General features: G+C 41.6%; 1 protein-coding gene across 1 annotated transcript in view; it reads left to right on the forward strand.

Annotated features, from left to right (window-relative positions):
* Positions 1-1,176: 1,176 nt before the first annotated feature.
* C1QTNF3 (C1q and TNF related 3) overlaps positions 1,177-17,091 on the forward strand; it is a 41,680-nt gene continuing 25,765 nt past the window's right edge. Inside the window, exon 1 of the mRNA XM_073014812.1 lies at positions 1,177-1,290. Coding sequence (XP_072870913.1) covers positions 1,258-1,290 — 33 coding nt within the window. The 5' untranslated portion in view covers positions 1,177-1,257. The remainder of the gene's footprint in view (positions 1,291-17,091) is intronic.

The following is a 17,091-nucleotide window of genomic DNA, read 5'->3' on the forward strand; positions in this document are numbered from 1 at the left end:
AATGTTAATCCCCAAGACCATGGGGAAAATGTTTCCAGGGCACATCAGAGGTCTTCACAGAAGCCGCTCCCATCACAGGCCCAGAGGCCTAGGAGGAAAAAGTAGTTTCATGGGCTGGGCCCAGGGTCCTTGTGCTATGTGCAGCCAGGGGACTTAGAGCTCTGTGTCTCAGGTGCTCCAGCCATGGCTGAAAGGTGCTGACATAGAGCTGGGGCCATGGCTTCAGAGGGGGCAAGCCTCAAACTTTGCATCTTCCATATGGTGCTGAGCCTGAGAATGCACTGAGGTCAAGAATTGGGGTTTGGGAACCTCCACCTAGATTTCAAAAGATACATGGAAATATCTGGATGTCAAGGCAGAAGTTTGCTGCAGGGGTGGGGCCCTTATGGAGAACCTATGCTTGGACAGTGTGGAAGGGAAATGTGGGATCAGAGTACTCACACAGACTCTCTACTGGTGCACTGCTTAGTAAAGCTGCAAGACAAAGGTCACTGTTCTCCAGACCTCAGAATGGTAGATCCACTGACAGCTTGCACGGTGCACCTGGAAAAGCCACAGATATTCAGTGCCAGCCCATGAAAGCAGCTGTGAAGGAGGCTGTACCCTGCAAAGTCACAGGGACTGAGCTGCCCAGTGCCATGGGAACACATCTCTTGCATCAGCATGACCTGGATATGAGACATGGAATCAAAAGAGATTGTTTTGGAGCTTTAAGATTTGACTGCCCCACTAGATTTTGGACTTGCATGGGGCCTGTAGCCTTGTTGTTTTGGCCAATTTCTCCCATTTGGAATGGCTATATTTACCCAATGTCTGTACTCCCATTGTATCTAGGAAGTAACTAACTTGCTTTTGATTTCACAGGCTCATAGGCAGAAGGGACTTGCCTTGTCTTGGATGAGACTTTGGACTGTGGATTTTTGAGTTAATGCTGAAATAAGTTAAGACTTTGGGAGACTGTTGGCAAGGCATGATTGGTTTTGAAATGTAAGGACATAAGATTTGGGAGGGGCCGTGATGGAATGATATGAGCTGGCTGTGTTCCCACCCAAATCTCATCTTGGATTCCCACATGTTGTGGAAGGGACCCAGTGGGAGGTAATTGAATCATGGAGGCAGATTTTTCGCATGCCATTCTTGTGATAGTGAATGAGTCTCAAGCGATCTGATAGTTTTAAAAGTGGAAGTTTCTCTGCCTAAGCCCTCTGTTTGCTACCATCCACGTAAGACGTGACATTCTTCTCCTTGCCTTCTGCCATGATTGTGAGGCCTCCCCAGCCAGGTGGAACTGTGAGTCCAATTAAACCTCTTTCTTTTGTAAATTGCCCCCATTCTTGGGTATGTCTTTATTAACAGCATGAAAACAGACTAATACACAGGCGTACCATTTTTAATTTTTAATAGCAAATTTTTACTCTGCCTTTTCTGTGTTTAGACACGTTTAGATACATAAATACCATTGTGTTACAATTGCCTATGACCCTCACTACAGTAACCTGCTACAGGTTTGCAGCCTGGAAGCAATAGGCTATGGTATACAGCCTAGGTGTGCAGTAGGCTATACCATCTAGGTTTGTGTGAGCACACTCTAAGGTGTTTGCACAACGACAAAATCACCTCACGAAGCATTTCTCAGAATGCATTCCCATCATTAAGCAATGCATGACTACTTTGTTTGGTCTATTATTTTGCTCAAGGCCAGCCTTACAGAATCAGGAAGTGATGTCATTTAAATTAGGAAGTATTTGCATGAAAGGTCTCTTTGAGAAAGCTGGTAGTAACACTGTAGTAACATTCTATGCACTGATTGTGTCTTAGAAGGCTATAATTTAATGGCCTGAGTAAATCTGCAGTCAAGTCCTGAGCAAGGTGGCCACTTCCCATGATTTAACAATGACCCTCAGAGGCCTGCCTATTCTTGGGGAGACAACAGTGCCTGGGCCCAAGCAGTGGTGGTTGTAGCAGACTCAGCACATGGTAGAGCCAGGTATGCTAAGGCCTGAGGTGCATCCAGGATCTTTATGGGTCATTGCTATTATTATGGGCTGAACTGTGTCCCAACCCTCCACCCCAATTTATATGTTGAAGCCCTAACCCCTAGTACCTCAGCATATGACTGTATTTGGAGATAAAGTCTTTAAAAGGTGTTATGGACTGAATGTTTGTATTTCCCCAAATTCATAAGTTGAGCTCTAAACTCCCAAGCTGATGGTGTTAGCAAGAGGTCCCTTAGGAGGTGATTAGGTCATGAGGGCAAAGCCCTCATGAATGGGATTAGTGCCCCTATAAAAGAGACCTCAGAGAACTCCTCAGCCCCTATTGCCATGTGAAGGCACAGAGAAGACAGCTGTCTATAGACCAGGAAGCAGGCCTTCGACAGATACTGAATCTGATGGTGCCTTGATCTTGGACTATCCAGCCTCCAAAACTGTGAGAAATAAATACTTGTTGTTTAACCCATCTAGTATTTGGCAGTTTGCTATAATAGCCTGAAGGAACTAAGAGGTAAGTTAATTAAGTTAAAATGAGGCTGTTAGGGTGGGCCATAATCCAATCTGACTGGTATCCTTATAAGAAGAAGGCATTTAGAGACACGGAGAGACACCAGATATGTGCACACACGGACAACCTTATAGAGACTCAGCAAGATGATGGTCATCTGCAAGCCAAGGAGACACACACTCTGTACACCTTGATCCTGGGCTCCCAGCCTCCAAAACTGTGAGAAAATAAATGTCTGCTCTCTAAGCTTCCCAGTCTGTCATACTTTGTTACAGCAGCCTTAGTAAACAAACACAATTGTTAAAGGGGGAGGAAACCTGTTTGGCATCTTCAGCTTGCATCTGCTCTCCTGCATGCAGTTCAAACCTTCACCATAACTTTTCATGTGGCTGTAATTCTCTGTTTCTCATCTTGACCTCTTCCTCTTGACCTTAAGTCCCTGGAGTGGAGGGACTATGTTTTGGTCAACTTCTATTTTCAACACCTAACTCTTTGATTCCATTGTGAAGACTTGGAGGAGCTATAATTGGACATCTTTGTGACTGTCTTGCTGAAGATAATTACTAATTCCTTTTTGCAGTCATTAAAAGTATATTCATTGAAAGCTGGTTTTGTGCTGGGCACAGCACTAGATTCTAGGAAAACAAAATACCTAGCCTAAGTTTCTGACCTAAAAGAACTTTTGAACTCAGAGGAGTAAATATGGCCATACCTCCATATTCTTGAGGGATTGGTTACAGGACTCCTAAGGATGTGAAAATCAGTGTATCCTCAAATCCCACAGTCTACCCTGCAGAACCCACATACACAAAAAGTTGATCCAGCATATTTGTGGGTTTAGCATCCCTTGAATACTGTATTTTCAACCCATGTTAATTGTCAATGGGGAACTTGGGGATATGGAGAGACAGCTGTATTTTTGAAAAAGATTCACCTATAAATGGACCTGTGCAGTCCAAACTTGTGATATTCAATGAAAGCAATATGATAATGCTATTATGGATAGAACAAATGGCTGTGACCAGACAGGGAAAGAGAGTGAATTGTGCCCATCTTCCACCTCAAAGAGAGTTGGAGAGGACTCCTGCATGTGCTGTAAAGGGTGTCTTCTCGGATTTACCCATAGAAATAGACAGGCCAGTTGGCTGTGCATTATGCAGAATGACAAACAGCATGTCAGGGTATTTGTGATGCCAATAGTGGCATTTGAAAGTCTACTTTGTGCAACCTAACACATTGACTAGGCCTGTGACCTAGACCCACTCCTAGAGAAAGGGAAAAAACTCAGAGCTTGCCTGCCAGGTAACATTTCTGCCTCCTCCTTGCTCCAGTCTGCTCTGAGAGCCAGCCAAGTCTCTTACCAGCCTATCATTTGTCTGACTCAGGCTTTTGTCTGGGCTGAAGGCTATTACATTTTGAGGAGAATGACATTTCTCTGGGACCCCTGGGTGTCTGTATACTGAGTGACTGCCCAATGAGCCAGGAAAGCAAAGCATGGTTAAACATATTGACCTTGGCAGGAAATATGACAGAAAAGTGATGAAAAAAGTCTCCGTCTTGCTCCTTGCTCCTCTTCCCTTTCTCTCTCTCCCACACCTTTGCTCTGCTCCTCCGCTCTTCACCCTAAATCAGCAACTTTCAAGTAATGGTGACAGAACCAGAATTCAAGGGCATGTGGTCTTCAGAGTACTTCAAAGAAAATGAGCAAAGGTAAGGGGGTGGGGTAGGGAATTGGATCTGAAAAGCCTCACATGATATCCACAGAGAGGAAATAAATAGGATGGAGAAATAAATCTTATTGAAACATCCCAGAAGACTCATTTGCTGCTGTTCTTCATGCTGTAACAGCAGAGTGTCCGCAAGTGTGGTAAACATGTGCTTCTGCAGATGGAGCCCTCTCACAGAACAGTACAAACTTCTTCTTTCCTGTCAAGGATGGTCCAGGACTGGAGTGAGGGAAGCCAAGGCAGGGAGGCGGGTCTTTTGCCCCGTAAAACAATCAAAGTCCCTTTTACTGGTTAATGGCATGGTAAACATGGCACGAACACTGGCCTGTTTACAGTGGTAAGAAACATGTTTACCTGGATCTGCTGGAGGAACTGTGGGATCAAAAACTTCGGCACCTCCTGGCCTACTTCACAGGCCAGGATGCCTCATCACCCTTTAATAAAGTTGTCCAACTTTGACCATAAGCTCCTGGCTTCCAGCCTTCTTCACTGCCATAAAATCAGATTTCCTTGATTCAGAGAAACTTACCCTAGTCACCAAAAAGAGTCCTCTAATAAAGGGTTTTTGCTAAGATAATTAGAAATTACACTAAATGTTCTAGAACTGGTGAAGGGTCCATCTTTTTGGAGAACTGGTTATAGGAATGAGAATTGTAGAGAAAAAAACTGGAAAAACAATTTCTTTGGGAAGAAATGTCTTAGAGATAGCCAGACACTTGGTCTTCATGACATGTGGGATGATGAATGTCCCAATGCATTGTCTGTCCTCAATCTATTTCTTGATTAACAAAGCCAGTGACATTTAAAATTATCATTATTACTATTTCATAGTCACCTTTCTCCTCTGCTTGACTCAGTTTCACACGTTCATCCTAAGTGACTCTGAGTCACACAGCCCACAATTTTCAGCATTGTTCTAGATTATTCTTATAGTTCCTTTCAACTAAAAAACCAGTGATTCTAGGGTTCCAAACATCCCCACACCATCTGTTCTACTTATCACTTGACACTTGACATGAAGGCTGAGTCCTTTTCAAAGTGTGGTCTTTGGATCGCTGTTCGTCGCATGTCAATGAAGTGGTTAGCAGGTGGTTTAATCTCGTTTCAGAGGAAAATACGTTGATGGATGTACAGTTGGAAATTTTTGAAATGAAAGATTAAGTATTATCTCACAGATTCCTGAACGTTATTGTAAGTGTTCTACTTTTTAAGGGAACCCAAGGTTTGCATTGGTCAGCTGACCTCTGCTCACATTCCAGTAAGGACGTGGTTCTGCTGATGGCATTAGTAGGTTACTATTTGTGCTTGTTAAAATTACATTTTTTCTTGTTATTTTTTCTGTCTGCACTGTATTTCCAATTCAAGAAAATGTTTCAACTACCTGGACTGGTTCATTAGAATGTAAAAGTCATGGCTGGGTGTGAGGCTCACATCTATAATCCCAGCACTTTTGGAGGCCAAGGTGGGAGGATCGCTTGAGCCCAGGAGTTTGAGACTAGCCTGGGCAACATAGTGAGACTTCACCTTTACCAAAAGAAAAAATTAGCCAGGCATGGTAGCATGTGCCTGTAGTCTCAGCTACTCGGGAAGCTGAGGTGGGAGGATCACTTGAGCCCGGGAGGTCAAGGCTGCAGGGAGCCGTGATCATACCACTGCGTTCCAGCCTAGGCAACAGGCTGACACCCTGTCTCTTTCTTTCTTTCTCTCTCTCTCTCTCTCTCTATATATATATATGTGTATATATATATCTATCATGATAAAAGTCAATAAGTAAAAGCATTAGAGACAAAATGATGTCAAAAATAAAAGGTGAACTAAAATAGGCACAAGCATGAGTAAGAGAAAAGACAAAAGTGCTGTACCATGATGAACATATAGGATTGCACACATTGACTCTGTGTTCCCTCACTCCCTCTTCTTTCCCTTCCCTGATGCCTTGTCTATTGTGAAACCATAAAATAATGACTTGGAACTCATCAAAACCTTGCATAATTTTCAATCAAAACAGAGGACATTTTCTGCGAAAGTAATGAGATTTTTCTGGAGCAAGTGTAGAATCATGCATTTCAGAATAAAACTGATGGATGCCATTTCTAAATTGGAGAAGGGAGGTTTCTGAAATTCCAGTGACAATGACTAAGGTAGGTGATGCATCTTAAAGTAGGTTGATACCAGGAACTGCAGCCATTTCAAGAGAGGGTCCAGATTTTGATGGGGTGAGTGTCACAGGACGATTGACCCTATTTCCCCGAGGCTGAGCAGCTGCCTCCCAGCTGCTCTGTGTTTCGGAGCTGAAGACAGATGTGTGCAGATTTCTCACTGCATATTGGAAAATATTAGATTTTCATGGGCATAACTGCCAGGACGTTGAGACTGTCCCCGGAGTTTTGATTTATTGTTAAATTCCCCATGGACTTAGAAAGCAGATGTGGGTCACCCAGCACCTAATCCATGTCAGTGATTAATCTGTAGTCTTACACTTCCTGTTATGAATTGAAAATCCTTCTACAGCCAGGGAATATAAATTTGATTAGGTTGACAATTTATATCTCCCTCCCATGTCTGAACCCATAGGCAGAATACAGTAATAATACTGTAGTCAATTTAGAATCAACCCCTTGTATGTCAGTCCTCAGATGTTAATTGGATGTTTCACACAGAGGTCACCTTTGGCTTTGAATGCCTCATCTGTGCTGACTGACTGTTGTCAAAGTGTTGGTTGTGCAATATCTATATACTTTTCATACGGTGAGAATCCCTCCTTTTGTGTGATAATAGTGGGATTCAATGTCCTGCTGTCCAGTGTAGAACTTAAGTTTGGAGTTTTCCCCTTCTTTCTACAATACGGTAGCTATAGCATGGGCATGTAGTTTAGAATCAGCCAATCAGATAATTGGATAACTCCCACCCAGGAATTTGGAATAAAAGACAAAGAACAAAGGGTCAGTTAAGAATTAGTTATAATGGTTTATGGATGTCCAGGAGGATACAAAGTCTGACTCCACCAACAGTGACATTACAGCCAAACTGTTCATGCTGAAAAATCACTGATTAGTTTCCCACGTGGGACCCTCTATACAGTTTGTCCTGCATTTTTCCAAGCCTGGTCCTCTAGGTGCCAGTCAATTCTATGAGCTTCTTGTAACTTTTTGATGCAAAACTTTTCTGCCTAAGACATCATGTGATGATTTCTGTTGCTAATATTCAAATCCCTAATTGATACACATGTTTTTTGGTCTACATATGGCAGAGAATAGTGATGATGATAATCCAAAAGGAAAAGGAGAGAGAAAAGGGGGAGATAGAGGAGCTGATAAAAATATGGACAGATACAGAAGATACAGACAAAACCAAAAAGGAGACAGATAGGAAGGTAAAAAAAAATTCAGATTCCTACAGTTGGTTTAGAAGCACCACTTATTGCCCTTTTAAAAATTCTATTTTCCATGTGTTGATAGTTTTTCTTGAGTTATGGAACCACAGTGACTCCCCTGACAATCTCTCTCATGATTCAGTCAAGAAGATCCTGGAGTGATCAGGCTTAGAGTAGACCAGTGGTCTGCAAATTATGGCCTGTGGGCTGCCATTTGTTTTTATAAATAAAGTTTTGTTGGAACACAACCCTGCTCATTCATTTCTGAATTGTTCATAGCAGCTTTCAAGCTGCAGTGGCAGACTTGAGTAGTTGAGACAGAAATTCTATGGTCCATAGAGCCTAAAATATTTATTACACAGCCCTTTACAGAAAAGTCTACTCGTCCCTGGATAGAGCATCTGAATCTCTGGGAACCGAGGTACAGAACTGTGTTTTTCTTATCTTTCATGCCTCTCCTAGTTATCCTCCTTTCCCAGCTATAGTTTCCCAATGTGGAGGATTAATCCAAGAAGTCTTCTCTTTTTCAGATGGCTAAAATCCATTTTCCCAGAGGATAGGAACAAACAAGGAAGAAGAGATGGAAACAGCTCAATTCTCTTTAATCCTTTTGGATTCCCTGTCTGGGGGCCCAGTTCTGGGGAAGTCTGAAAGCCATGCTTCTGGACAATGTGCAGAAGCAAAGGACTCAACGTCGCACTGCTAATTATAACAGCTGAGACCCAATGCCAAGTCTTTCCATACTCGGCCCGTTTCTCTACTCGTCACTCTGCCTCATCAGGGAAGTCTTAATAGGATTAGTGGCATTTGAGTTTAGCTTAGAAACCAGAGTGATAATCTAGCCAGCAAACAAAAATTATTAATTCATCTCTTTTCAGTACATTAAATACTGAGGAGCAACATCTTATTGTACTAGATACACAACATATCACCCATAATGAAGCATGAAGATCCCTGGACTAACAGTCAGCAGACTTTTGCTTTGGTTCTGGAGCTGCCACTAACTAGCTGCATTGCCTTGGGCATGTTACTTCTCTTTTCTGGGCTATTATTCATCAAATATAACAGGGTGAGGCAATGAGTTAATTGGGCTGCAGCTGGCTCTGCTTTTCTTAAAATCCTGTTGTACTGTTATTGCTCATCACACAGGCGTCCTTTCCAGAGATACACATGTCGGTTAGGTGCATAAAAACTGGATAATTATGTGCCAAAGTCTATCTTAAATGGGGCCATCCAATGATGCAGTTATGGAGCATGAGCATTTGAGTGGATTTGTAGGAAGGCATGCAGACAGAGGCAAATGGCTCTGAAAGATGAGAGCCCCATGTCACACAAGCAGACAGGAACCAATGGGAGATGGTTCGGTGGACTCCTGGTTTAGAATCCAAAAATGCTTTTTCTTTACTGCCTAGTTTAAGGCTCAGAATAAAGAAATGTATTTGGGATGCCAACCCCAGATCTGCTCCCTTTGTGGTTCGGGTGGAGTGTCTGAAATCAGCATTACTCATGTGGAAACATTTTGCTCCTTAATACTTTCAGAGTCCTGGAACAGCCTGTGGCAAACCATGAAAGCAGGCAAGACAGAGAAGCTCCATTATTTGCTGAATCCAGTGATTAATTTTCAAGGCAGACTCAAGATTTTATAAGGATTATTCATAAATTTATACAGCTTTATTCCTTTAAGATGTTTATCTCTGTTTCTATATAGAAATCTGACCTTATGTTTTCAAATTCATCTTTGGAAAAATCGAAGAAATTAAGGAAATATCTTCAAAATTGCATGCAGAAGCCTCCCAAACTTAACACCAACACCCTGTAGTATCTGGAGCTCAATTCAATGGAGGCATAATTTTTCCCAGTCAATTATTAAAAGAAAGAAATTGTTTTTAGTGATCTATAACCTCTTAATAGGTTTAATGATTCAAATCCTGTTTTTAATTGTTTAATCACTAGCAGGAAATACAAAACAATTTATGCCGACTTGATGTTTTCTTTCTAGTAATTTTCTTTAGTTCTACCCCTTTCTCCAATCCCTGAGCTATAATAATGGCCAACATTTGACAGTGAGTGGGTGCCAGGCACTGTGCTAGGAAGAAAGTGCTTTGCTGCATCAATGTCTCTTTTAATCTTCACAACAACCGTGTAAGATAGATAACATGAGCCTCATTTTACTAATGAGGAAATTGAGACTTAGAAAGGACAAAGTAACAGCTAGAAAGTCAAGGAGATAGAACTCAAAACTCAGGTGGGTCTGTAGCTAAAGACGATATGCAGCCATCTATTCATCCATCTATCTGTCCATTCATTAGCAGATATTTATTGCCATCTATCACGTGGCTGGCACTATATTAGGCATTAAAAGTACAGTAGTAAGAAAACAAGGATCTCATCATGGTATAGATGGTCTAATGAGAAGAGAACCGCATTAATAAAAGAATACAATAGATAAATATAAATTTTAATTTGGAAAATACTGCAAAGAAGACATTTTAGTGCTCTAAGATCATATGGGAGAGAACATATCTAGTTAAGGATGTCTATTGAGTGGGACAGTACATAGAGTACATAGACTATCTGTAGTAACAAATTAATTCTGAAAGCACAGTGGCTTAACACCATAAAGTTTATTCACAACTTGGAGTACATTTTTTTTTTTTTTTTTTGAGACGCAGTCTTGCTCTGTCACCCAGGCTGGAGTGTAGTGGCATGACCTTGGCTCACTGCAACCTTCACTTCCCGGGTTAAAGTGATTCTCCTGCCTCAGCCTCCTGAGTAGCTGGGATTACAGGTGCCTGGCACCATGAGTACATGTTTTATAAGGGTCAACAGAGAGTTCTCCTCCACCCAGTCACTCAGGGACCCAGGCTGACAGAGACTCTGCCATCATAGCTCCACTACGTAGAACACATGGCCACCAAAGTAAGTGAAGGAGGAGACGAAGAGTAGAATGATCTCACTGAATGTTTTCAAAGGCTAAGCTGAGGAACAGCTTGCCTCACTCACACCCATTGGCCAGAACCCAGTCAGCAGGCGCCAATTTAACTAGAAAAATGTCTAGGACGTGGCATTGTTTCTGTTGTAAGAAATCAGGAAAGACCTCCCAGAAGAAGGACTGGACATGTAGAGGAAGTACCCTGCCTCCTCAGGAAGTATCTTGGGACAACCAAATAAGTGGAGGATTTCCAGCTCTCTAAATCCTTCAACTCCCTTACAATTGCCTTATTTGAGCTCAGGCAGTGTTTAACTAGCCAGTACAGTACATACTTAATCCATTAATTTGGTTTATATTTTCCACTTACTTATTCTACCAAGGACAGGCATTTATGGAGTATTTACTATGTATGAGTTGCAGAACAGGCTATATACAAAGATAATCATGGTATTGTTGTTTCATTCAAGGATGTTTGATCTAGTTGGGAAAATAAGACAGATACGTAGAGTATTAAGTAATAACACAATAAAGATAATTTTGAACCACTTCAAAGGTGTAAACAACAGAAAATTTATTATCTCGCATAGAAGATAGTTGAGTGGTTTGAAGACTAGGTAATTAGGTAATTTGGTGGCTCACAAATGCCATCCAGGACAAGGTTATTTCCATCTTTCTGCTCTGCCATCCTAGGATTTGCTGTAATGTCCCACTTTGTATGTAAACATGACTGTATTCAGTGGAAGAAGAGAGAGAAAAGGTACATTTCCTTTCTATATGTCCCTTTTCAGGAGTAAGGAGTCCTTCCCAAAATTCCCCAGCAGATTCTCTTCATATCGTATAATGTCAAGTCCATGACTAAAATAGTCACTGGCCAAAAGATGAATCTAGTCATATTTTATTTCCTGCGACTAGAACTCACTTTACCTGAAAGACAGAAGAACAAAATTAAGACTCTGTTACAAGGTGTTCCATACTGGACAGGTCTATGCAAGCCTACCCCAAAGTCCAAGGAAGCTGAGAGGTCGAAGACAGAAGCTGACATACGCAGTTTCTCTGAAAGAAACATTTAGTAGGAATTTAGAAACAGAAGCCATGTCTGTATCTCAAGTAGTGCTGAAAGGAGATGATGGATCCCTGCACCATTACTCCCCAGAGCAGGAACTTATATATCATGAGGAAGGGGTATGTGTGATTCAGATGGGGTGTGTAGGACAAGTGAAGTATGATAACATCCAGGTTGTTTTAACCAAAGGGCAGGATTTACAGTAAGTATGTGATCTTACCCAAGGAGCAATAAATATACTGGAAATGTTAGAGGCCTTCCCAGGACAGGTGTTAATCAGAAGTCAACATGGAAGATTAGCATTCAGGGTGGAGTTGCTGTAGCCTCCACAAAAGAAAAAAAGAAAATAACAACAAACAGTGTCTGCCATAGAGATGATGCCAAGCGCTGAGTAGCTCGGATATGTACCGTAACAACGAGAACCCTTTGTGGTATTATCTGAATGAGCCTAGATAAACTTCATGAAGAGGGAGTAAAATAGGAGGACTTTTAAGGCAAAGAGACAATGACTAGGAGAGAGGATCACATGAGAAGGATTGATGAGCAATGGAAGTAACTGGCTAACTAGGGTGGAGAGGTTTATGGAACCCTAAAGAAGGCTGAGCTTAGAGGAACTTAGGGGATATGGACAATGAGGTGATCTCTGCAGGTTCATTCAAAAAGTCTTATCACATCTTCTCTGGAATATTTCAGAATGAGAAAGTTATCTTCCAGTCTCTCAAGTATCATTGGATTATTTTTCATGATTATCAAATGTTCTCAACTCTCCTGGGATGTTTATTTACTTTTTATAGTGTGAATTTTTTGTGTCAACTTGGCTAGCTTATGGTTCCCTATTGTTTGGTCTAACACCAGTCTAGATGTTGCTGTAAAGGTATTCTTTAGAGGTGATTAATATTTAAATCAGTAGACTTTGAATGAATTATATTACCCGCCATAATGTGGACGGGTCTCATCCAATCAGCTGAAGGCCTTAAAAGAACAGACTGAGGGACCCTAAAGAGAAAACAGTTCTGCCTCCAGACTGCCTTTAAACTCAAGACTGCAACATCGACTAGGAATTTAAAGCCTACTGGCCTGCCCTGTGAGTTTCAGACTTGCCAGCTCTCACGATCACATTAAGCAATTCCTGAAAATCAGTGTCCCATTTTGAGGAATTTGCTTGGATCTTTCAAGATCCCACTGTAGCCAAGCAAGATCTTCAAGAAAACCCTCATCTTGCCTTCATTGTGTGAACGCAGTTTGCCTTGTCAAATGACTAGGAGGCCAGTATAGCATGGTCCCGCTGGGAAACTGGGTTCCGAAGTGTCAGAGCTGCCTCTGCTTCAGGCTTCTTCATGATCTGGATCAAGCTTGTTTGACCTCCATCTACAGAAGTCCACCTTGGTTTCTCAAGTAGCAAAATAGGGCTGGGCAGGCTAGCCTTGGGGAAGGTCACTGTGTCCTAAGGCTGGGGGAACCAAGGGAAGAGGTTGGTGTTATCTAGATTTAGAAGCTGGAAGAAGGGACCCTACAGGGCTGAGACTCAGGCTTCTGAGGGGGTGCACTGCCCAACTAAAACTGATACCCTTGCCAGGGTACAATGAGGCTAATTCTGGGAATATAGAAAGAAGCTGACCTGGAACCAGCTACAGCCACCAGTGTCCAATACAAAGTTAGCAGGTCATCTTAATGAGAAAGACTCAAAAGATTGTCTGTGAATACCCTAAATCCAATCCAAGTACACTGGATGCAAACACCAGGAGAAAAAAGAAAGCTTTTGTATAAGGAATTATATTGTCCTCTGTCTGAAGAAAGAAATGATTAGGAAAAATGGAGGTAATCTGAATAAAATTTACAAAAGGAAAATTCAGACCAACCTGGATGATGTGTTTCCAGCTCTGCCCCAGGAGCTTGAATGTCTGTTCCTTGTGGCAGGAACATTCCTAGGAGATTGGTGCATTAGGTTTTACATTGTTGTCTCTCAGCTCCAACTCACCCTTCAAAACTCTGCCCTGGGATGTTGGAACTCAGATTCTTCAAATTACTTTTCTCCTTTGTCAACCCATATTGGGTGACAGAAGAGGGTCCTGGATGGCTGTAGAAGACACTTGCTCTTTTTTTTGGCTCGCTGTTTTTGTGTCATCTGAGCAATGGCCCTTAACCCTGGTAGCTATAGTTGGTTGCAGGTAAACTTCTTTCTATATTCCCAGAATTCTCATTGTACCCTGCCAAAGGTATCAGTTTGAGGTGGGCAGTGCCCCCTATTCAGAAGCCTGCAGGGTCCCTTCTTCTAGCTTCTAAATCCAGATGACACCAGCCTCTCCTCTTGGTTCCCCCAACCTTACAAGATGGTTACTTCTCTGTGTTGTATAATTTCTTATAGTAAATTCTCTGTGTTAAAGTATCTAGTGTGGTTTCTGTTTTTCTATTTGTAGCCTGATGGACACAAATGCTCCATGACACCAGCCATTAACATTATCCAACAAATTATCTCTCTCTCTCTCTCTCTCTCTCTCTCACACACACACACAACCACCATGCTTAACACACACATCTCTGATTAGTATTTGTCTTCTCACATAGCTTTGCCTACCAGGAGAATTTGTTTTTCAGTAAACATCTGTAATACATGTAGCCAACTTGAGAGTTATACATGTTTTTCATTATAAATGAATACATTAAGATGCTAGTTTTTGTACATGAGTCTCTGAAAGCCTTATTCTTGTTATGGAGACAGATCCATTCCTGGGACACTGACAATGAGTTTCCTGCACTTGAATAATGACTCTAAACATGTAATTCCACCAAAATTGTAACATCCTGACCAGCTGACCAACTTCCTCTCATGTTACTTCATTCCTGATTTTGCCCTGTACTGGTGGAAAGCGTGAACCCATTTTTCTTCAAATGGAAATACCTAATTTTTAGAGGCAATGTTCCCTTTCTGAACACACTCTGATTCTTTTTAAAACTTATTCTTCAGTAGAATTTCTCTGGAGAGCATCTGAAAAAGCCCTTAACATGAAGACATAAATAGCCAATACAGCTAAACTACCTCATCTCCAGGTGTATTTTAATTTTATTTGTATATTAATAAATCTCTAACTGGTTTAAATCAAAGAGACTAAGCCTTGATTTTAGAATCTCAGAATTCACTGTGCTTAGTACAGGGAGTATTTTTCATTGGGAAGAGGCAGGAGAGAGGTGGGTCACATTTCCACTGCTCTTGAAAATCATGCAAACAGTTGCCTCCTTTAGCTGCTCTTTAAGTTGGCACTGATACAAAGACACGTTCAGTTCAACACAGTTCTTGACTGTCCCTTGGCCAGATCATAACTGATCTCCTTTTGGCTTAGGCCACAGCAAAGCACCATGGGGGAGGCCATGGGGTACCTACACATCTTATAACGGCCTCCTTTGTAAAGCTAAACAAATATTTGCTTCTGCCTTGCAAAGTTGCTTCTGCCTTGCAAAGCTGAGTCACAGATCTGGCTTTTACACATATATTCATATGCATCTGCAGCTCTACTGCTCACACTACTGGCTGTGCCAGCATCCTAACTGGGCTCTTGGGCCCAGGGCAGGCAGGATGCCGTGACAGTCCCAGTGTATCCAGGAGCCCGATGTCCTCAGGTGTCCTTTGTGAACTTTCACAGCCAGAGACAACTGTGCAGAACTGGGACTTCATCACCTAAATGGAGGTTGCCTGGAGCAGATTCTAAATGTTTTTAATATTCAACCCATAGGTAAAAAGTTATGCCCAACTGTTATTCACATTTTTGAAAACTAGACATAAGGAACATTCTGGAGCATATATGAAATGATAACCAAGTAAGATTTATTAATAAACCAATGTTTAAAATGCATTTAATTAGAAATTACTGGAGGGAAGTAAAAGAAACCTATATTGAAAGACAAGGGACTCTTCTCTCTGGTCCAGTTTTCTACTTACTACCCATGAACTTGAGCAATTTACTAAACCTTTTCAGACTGCCATCTCTGCATGTGCAAGATCATACATGCATAGACTCTAGACTCCAGTGTTTTGTTGTTTTTAAAAGTTTTCATACATGTTCTCTGTATTTGTTTGCTAAGACTGACATAGCAAAATGCTACAAATGAGATGACTTAAATGGGGAAATCTATTGTGTCACGGTTTCGGAGTCTCAACGTCTGAGGTCAAGATGTTAGCAGTGTTGGTTCCTCCTAAGGGTTGTGAGAGAAAGATCTGTTCCATGCCTCTCACTTACTTTCTGGTGGTCTGCTGCAACTTTGGTATTCCTTGGTTTGTAAATGCATTACCCTCATCCCCGCTTTCAGTTTCACATGGTGTTCTCCTGTATGCATGTCTGCCTCTGTGTCTAAGTTTTCTCTTTTAATAAGGACACATTCATATTGGGTCAGGGCCCACCCCACTGACTTCATCTTAAGTTGATCACCTGTAAAGACCTATTCAAAAGTAAACTGAGGCACAATACAGTTTTAAAGAGTTTGAGCAAACAGCAATTCATGACTCAGGCATGAGTCTAAACCAGAAGAGGTTCAGGAGCTCTACCAAGGGAACACAAGGGGTGGGGAGGCTTTTACAGGACAAACACAGGTATAAAGCAAGTAAAATAGTAGATTGGTTACATGTTTGTAATATTCAACCCATAGGTAAAAAGTTATGCCCAATTGTTATTCACATTTTTGAAAACTAGACATAAGGAACATTCTGGAGCATATATGAAATGATAACCAAGTAAGATTTAACAGGCCTGGTCTCTGTTTTCATTTACTTTAACAATCCCTATTTTTAAATAGGTCATACTTACAGGTACTAGGGATTAAGACTTCAATTTCTTTTGGGGGGACATAACCAACCCATAATACTTTCTGACCCCAATGCTTGACTTGAGGGCAGGCTCCCTGGCAGCTCTCAGACTGACCTCCTTCTCTCTGTCATTGACCCATTATTGATTTCTTGGAAGATATCAATAATGGGCCAATGGCAGAGAGAAGGAGAGATCCTTCTTTGCAGAATCCTTCTCTGTAGATCCTTCTCTACAGGAAGGCAGGAGAACTCACTCTGGAAAGACAGATGGAGCCCAATTCTTTCCAGCTGTGTAACACAAGACAAGTCACTTTACCTCTGTAAGCTTCTGTTACCTCATCTATAAGATGGGATCATAGGTTTGCTGACAGAAGTCAGTGAGATAAAGCAAAGTAGTACTTGGCTAGCACATGATAAGTGCTTAACAAATTATGGATATTATTATTTATTCCTTTTGAGTCAAGGAGAGGATGGGTCAGTGATTCCTAACCCTGCATGCACCTTAGAATCATCTGAGGGAAGCTTTTAAAAACTGCCCAGGTCCCAATACAGATTCTGACTCAATTGGTCTGGGATGAAGTCCAGGCACTAATATTTTTAGAAGCTCCTTGGTTTAATATGCAGCCAGGGTTGAGAACCACTAGAATAGATGACAGGATTGAAAACACGAATGGAAAGTCTCAATGCAGTGGAAAGTCA

The sequence above is a fragment of the Chlorocebus sabaeus genome, chromosome 4, assembly GCF_047675955.1.
Source record: "Chlorocebus sabaeus isolate Y175 chromosome 4, mChlSab1.0.hap1, whole genome shotgun sequence".
Lineage (NCBI taxonomy): Eukaryota > Metazoa > Chordata > Mammalia > Primates > Cercopithecidae > Chlorocebus > Chlorocebus sabaeus.